This window comes from Brassica napus, chromosome C4, assembly GCF_020379485.1.
Source record: "Brassica napus cultivar Da-Ae chromosome C4, Da-Ae, whole genome shotgun sequence".
Lineage (NCBI taxonomy): Eukaryota > Viridiplantae > Streptophyta > Magnoliopsida > Brassicales > Brassicaceae > Brassica > Brassica napus.
The window spans coordinates 33,243,595-33,249,656 of record NC_063447.1 but is presented as its reverse complement, the minus strand read 5'-3'; the positions used below and the strand labels follow the sequence as shown (position 1 = coordinate 33,249,656).

General features: G+C 39.6%; 2 protein-coding genes across 2 annotated transcripts; both read left to right on the top strand.

Annotated features, from left to right (window-relative positions):
- Positions 1–2,831: 2,831 nt before the first annotated feature.
- On the top strand, positions 2,832–3,490 carry LOC106416899 (probable NAD(P)H dehydrogenase (quinone) FQR1-like 1). Its single transcript, XM_048755789.1, has 2 exons — positions 2,832–2,921; positions 3,266–3,490. Exons 1-2 carry the CDS (start codon positions 2,832–2,834, stop codon positions 3,488–3,490), a joined length of 315 nt encoding a protein of 104 aa, XP_048611746.1.
- A 607-nt stretch (positions 3,491–4,097) lies between these two features.
- On the top strand, positions 4,098–5,836 carry LOC111205296. Its single transcript, XM_022700927.2, has one exon. It carries the CDS (start codon positions 4,360–4,362, stop codon positions 5,701–5,703), a length of 1,344 nt encoding a protein of 447 aa, XP_022556648.1. The 5' UTR covers positions 4,098–4,359; the 3' UTR covers positions 5,704–5,836.
- The last annotated feature ends 226 nt before the right edge of the window (positions 5,837–6,062 follow it).

The window sequence follows — 6,062 nt, the reverse complement described above, 5'->3', positions numbered from 1 at the left end:
CCGACCAAACCGGAGCTCCATCGCTCCGTCACTCTTCACCTTCCACCATCTTTGGGCCACTTAAGCCGGAGAGCCTCAATCGCCGAGGCGAGATCTCATCCATCGTCGTTAACCGCAGAACACCCACTAGAGGAATCGCATGCATCTTCACCCCTTCCACCGGAACACTTCCTTCTCCTCCGACGAACAAACCAACAACAGAAACAGCAAAACCAAACGCATACCGAAGAAAACGATTACTATAAACTAAAACCTAAAGACTAGGGGCCGCAAGCCGGCGACGCGAAGCTGAAGAAGCCTTCACCCCCCGGAGACTAGATCTGATGACGGCAGAACTGAAGAAGCTTCCCCGCCACGGAGACAAAAGACCGGCGGCGACGGATCTGTGGGAGCCTCCGTCTCCCGGAGATATTATTCCAAACACTAAAGTCTTGACCGCGCCGTCCTTTCAGCCACCGCATCGTTACTCTAGGACCAGAACCGTACCGGTTGATGGTGGACCAGAGCTCGGACAGACGGAAACCGGCAGAGACGGGGAGAAGACCGAAACCTGATTCTTTTATCTGAAAGAACACAAGCTCCGGCGGCGGTACGTACGCTCACGCGCCGTCCGACGACCGCCGAAACCCTCTGAATTTTTTACTTTCTCTCTCTTCTTGCGCCGAACTACTCTATTAATTTAGACTCCTAAAATTTATCTACCATTTACAAATTCTCATTTATTTTTGGACTTCCTTTAGAATAGCACGTGTTTGGACATGTAAATATGTTTGGTTCCTTGAATATAATTTAACTTACAACTTAATTTAAACCAACATAGAAATACACATTACTTCGGTTATCTTTAATACCAACTTCCATACCAAACCACAATAGACAAGTTATAACTTCGTATCCAACTTAGACAAAACCAACGTTAAAAATTTATTTTAATTTGGTTACCACACTCTGCACCTGCAATACCAACACATTCCAGTTTTTACCCTACACTTTCACCGTTCCTTAAAATTGCATGACTTATTTGCTGAATTCTGTATAATAAACCATTTCATGCAGTTATATATCAATATGATTGAAGAATTTCATATTCAAATAAATTTAATGTTACTTCATTTCAATATACATGCAACCTCAATACATCAATAATGTCGACTATAACTATAGTTGTTCTTGAATCATATAAACTATTAAATAAAGATACAGGATATAATGCACATATAAATTACCTATTTTGTAAATTTGATAACCGGAATATTCTAACCATTAGGATTAAAGATGAGATCAAATCTATACAAACTTTTCAATATTTATTCGTATATATCTTCTTAGATTTACAACTTAAATCTGTTAATTACTCTATTATTCTATCCCTGATATTCCGATTTAGGTATTTAACAAATTTCTTACTATATTTTAAATTTTCATATCTTAACTAACTACAATTGACTTACGATTAAATTAGTTGATGCAAAAAAAAAAAGAATATACCTAGCGATCCTAAAAATCTTATGCTACACTATAAATAAACCTTCAGCCCCATAATACAATTCACACCTCAAAAAACATCAAACACTCATATAGCAATGGTATCGACTAATGGTAATGGAACTACTCTCTTGAGAGCTGTCAAGCCATTCAAAACCGGATGGAAGGTTGAAATCAAAGCACTGCACTCATGGACTCAACACTCATCGTATGGTGGTGGAGACACTCCTGAATTCATTCTCGCAGATGCAACGGTAAGTGTTCAAAATATTTGCTAATTATTGTGTTCTTATAATTGATTAATACCACTCTTTAACTATGTTTATATGCTTAACGTAGGGCGATAAGATACACTGCACATGTAAGCGAGTCTTCACTCCCCGTGCCAAGAAACACATGCAGATTGGTCAGTGGTGTTTCATCGAGAATTTCGCTTTAACCCCAGCAACCGGAAAGTATAGAGCGACGAGTCACAAATACAAGCTTTCCATCATAGGCAGCTCCGTAGTGACCAGTTCATCCCTGAAAAATGATGATAGTTTTCTATCGTTAACCTCTTACGAATCAATCATTAATGGAAGTCTTGATTCCAATTTTCTGATTGGTCAGTGTATTTTTTAAACGTTTAATACCGTGATTTAACGTTGGTTAAATTACGGGTACCGGAAGTCTCAAACAACAAGCTCACATCAGTTGATGATATTCAGATACTTACAAAGTACTTAACATCGTGTAAATTTTCGATTTTTCGATCTGGGTTTCTTTAGTTTGATTAATAATTTGAAGTTCTCAGTATAGTAGTTTTAACTTTATATTAGGATATTGTTTGCCTTCCATTTTTCAACGAAAGTTGACTTAGGATTTTTAGTGATCTATTGCAGGATTCAGCAGAGGCAGAGGCAACAGCTTAGAGCTTCTATAATGGCTGAGAAAGTGGAAGAGTCTTTGTGCCTCGAGATGAAACTCAGAGAAATAGCATGATAATCTCCTTTTCAACAACCATCATGAGTTCGTGAGTCCATTAACACTTTACGTTTTTTCTTTTATATTTCTTAAATTTGTGGAGACAGCCCTAATGTCTCCTGATTTGGTTTTGGTTTTGTAGGTTCAAAGCCTAGAATTTCTCCAGTGTTCAATATCTAACAAGGAAGACAATTAGATTCTTTAAAAATATGATTGGGTAGATGGCTGTAGAGTGTACATGTAATGCCTACCTTATTGAATATATGTAACAGGTACTACTCAATGTACGGACGTGTGGAGAAATGCGATTGAGTTTGGATTTGAACTGGAGATCCATTCATCCATTGTTAACAAGTGTGGTGAACTGTAACAGATACTACTAAATGTACATACATGTGGAGAAACTAGCACAAGAGATTAGGAAAGGTGCTGCTTCTGTTGATATGGTGTCGTTGCCAAACTATGGCTGGTCAGTCAGTACTCTTTTACTGGCTTTTCTATGGAGCATATCTGACAATTCTAGGCTACAATGAGACACATAAACTGATAATGAAATCATTGAAACAGAATAGGAGTCGAAGTTAGAAATAAGTTCTTATGTCTGAATGAAAGAGGAAATATATCTCTATATTTTTATTTACTTGTGAATGTATTTATCTGCCACCATTCTTTAGGCTATGTGATAATCTTTTGAGTGATATAACACTTATCATCTCAGATTCATGTTTTCAGCTACCTTAAATTTTACTTGCATCCTCTCAAAGAAACAAGAAGACACTCATACATAAGCATCGAGCTAAGAGTTTGTTCTTGACAGGTACCAGGGACGCTCCAAGAAGATCTGCTCTCCAAAATGAGTGCACCGCCAAAGAGTGATGCTCCTCTTATCACCTCCAACGACCTTGCCGAAGCTGATGCGTTTGTCTTTGGCTTCCCAACAAGGTTCAGTATGATGGATGCTCAGTTCAAGGCATTCTTAGGTGCAACTGGTGGCCTCAGGAGGACTCAACAACTTGCTGGTAAGCCAGCCAGAATATTATAGAGCACCAGGGTCTCAAGGTGTTGGTCAAGAAACCACCGCGTATGTTTCTTTTCCAAACCAACACCTCACTAACTACACTTGTTTCGGTTCTTACGTTTTGTAGTGTTTACTTGTGTTATCATTGATTTCTAACACAATTTGGTTTTGTAATATTTTTTATCAGGAGCCAAAAACTATATCTTTAGAACTAACTCTATTTTTATAAATCGTGATCTTATACCAGTTATTTGTCTGGGCTTTGCTCAAAAAAAAAGATAACTTATTTGTCTAGGCAAGATAATAACGCTATCATACAAAATTCTACTAACCACTTTTCTGAGGCCGACAAAACACCAAGAAAATACAAAACTAAATATCGCTCATATAAGTATGTAAATACTTTTTCAAACTATTGAAAATATAGCAACCTAATCCAAAATCAAAATCGAAAATTCCATACACTGTTTAGATTCACGCATTTAAATTTAACTCAAAATTTTATTAGGTTTCTCACAAAGTTATTTGAATGGTTCCTATATTTTTGAACTGAAATCAAAAACTATAACTGAACTAGAACCAAACTAAAAATTAAAAAAACGTAATTCCGTGCTTTTAAGCGCGGATACTATCCTAGTTATTAAATTTAAAACTAGGGATTCCAAATCAGATTAATCAACATCTCCTGATTATTCCACCAACAATTTTGTTTCTTTCTAAACAAGTATCTGACCCGGGAGGACCCGACCCGGCCCATCGTAGATAAATAAATTATAAACAGATTAAAAAGAAATCTGTTAAAAGGCAAATTCGAGAAGAAAGCCGAAAGAGAAAGCGAATGCTCTTTCCTCACCACTAACCAGAGAAACTCGTAGTGATAGAGAAGAGAGGGAATGGGTTTGATATCATCAACGAAAGAGACTAAGAACAGTGGAAGAGGAATGGGTTTCCTCTTCGTCTTCTTCCCTGACCACAACAACGACGACTCTCCTTCTTCTTCTTCTTCTCCGGCAACGACTCTCTTCCGCACCAGATCTTCCCGTCTCCTCCTCTCCAAAGCCCAATCCACAATCTCCATCTGCATCCTCCTCCTTCTCCTCACCCTCTTCCTCTTCACTCTCTCCACCTTCGAACCTTCCTCCGGCTTCCCCGCCGTTTCTCCCCGTCGATTTCTCCTCACTCGCGACGTCGCCGGAGCTCGCCGTCGTTCCAACCGCTTCGCTCTCCAGGGGATGGGTACTCTGTTCCTGAGAGGAACCAAGAGCATGCACGATCTGATCGTCGCTCACATCGCTTCCGATACGACGGAGCAAGATCTCCGCCTCTTCATGAGGTTGCTTCACCGTTCCGGAGTCACTTCCCGATCCGACGTCGTTTTGCTCTTCAATTCTCATAGATTCAATGCATTGATCGAAGAAGAGAACAGCTCGTTCTCGAAACTCGTTAATCTGTACCGGAACTCGAATCAAACCGAAACCGACTCGGTTTGGGGATTTAATCTAACCCGGTTTACGAAGAACCAATCGAAGAAGGACACGTCTGAGCCTATCTGGGGGAAGAAAACACACCGAGCTAATAACGAAACCGAGTCAGACGAGTTGACTCACGGTTCGATCGTGGGCTTCGACGTGGCCGAGCTGGACCCGGAGAACTCGCTGTCTGGGTTCATGGACCACGTCCCGATAGCCTTAAGGAGATGGGCCTGTTACCCAATGCTCCTCGGACGAGTCAGGCGCAACTTCAAGCGCGTGATGCTCGTTGACGCGAAGACCTCATTAATCCTCGGCGACCCGTTGACCCGGATTCGTAACCGGAGCCCCGAATCAATCCTCTTCTTCTCTAAACACAGTAACAAGATCAACCCGGCGGTTATCATCGGTGGAGCGAAAGGGATCAGGCGGTTATCGAGCGCCATGCACACTGAGATCGCGAGAGCGACTATTCAGCAGCAGCAGCATAAGAAAAGGAGCTTGGTGTCGGAATCGGGAGTCCTGAGTCAACTCGTTGGGAATGTTCATATGACGAAAGGATTTGAAGTGGTTGGTCCGAGTGAGGTGATTGCGGAAGCGAGTTCGCTCGCTGAGTTGAGGACGAGAAACTCAACGGTGGCTTCGTCGTCGATAAAGAGTCGTGATATAATTCAACGCGGTAATAGTAATCATTTTGACATTACGGCGACTATTATGAAACGTATTTGTTCGTCTGTGTTAGATTCTTCTGTTTATAGTTACTGTTAGTTAGCATTATTATATTTTGGGAATTTTTAAAAGAGTAAACCTAAAACAAAAATAGAGAGATTTTTCGTTTATAGATTTTTGTACACATTTGATATTTGTTATCTTCTTATATTTTATTTTTTTCGGATGTTTATTTATGTCCACGTTCTGTATTCATTATTGATTTGGTCTTCTTCAGATAATCATATAAAAACCGGGAAATAAGAGTATTAATGCACTATTTTCATTATTTATACTAGGGATATATTTCGTATCGTTTTTTCTTTGTCAAGGATGTATACATCTATCTTGTGTCTAATTTATCTTTGTTAGTGGTATGTATGAGTAATGAAAAAAAAAACATTTTGTTCAAAAAAAAA

Excerpts from the sequence above, each read along its gene's own strand:
- LOC106416899 (XM_048755789.1), top strand. The coding sequence starts at position 2,832 with ATGTACATACATGTGGAGAAACTAGCACAAGAGATTAGGAAAGGTGCT. Across the intron at positions 2,922-3,265 it reads TGCCAAACTATGGCTGGTCA|GTACCAGGGACGCTCCAAGA; the intron begins GTCAGTACTCTT and ends TGTTCTTGACAG.
- LOC111205296 (XM_022700927.2), top strand. The coding sequence starts at position 4,360 with ATGGGTTTGATATCATCAACGAAAGAGACTAAGAACAGTGGAAGAGGA.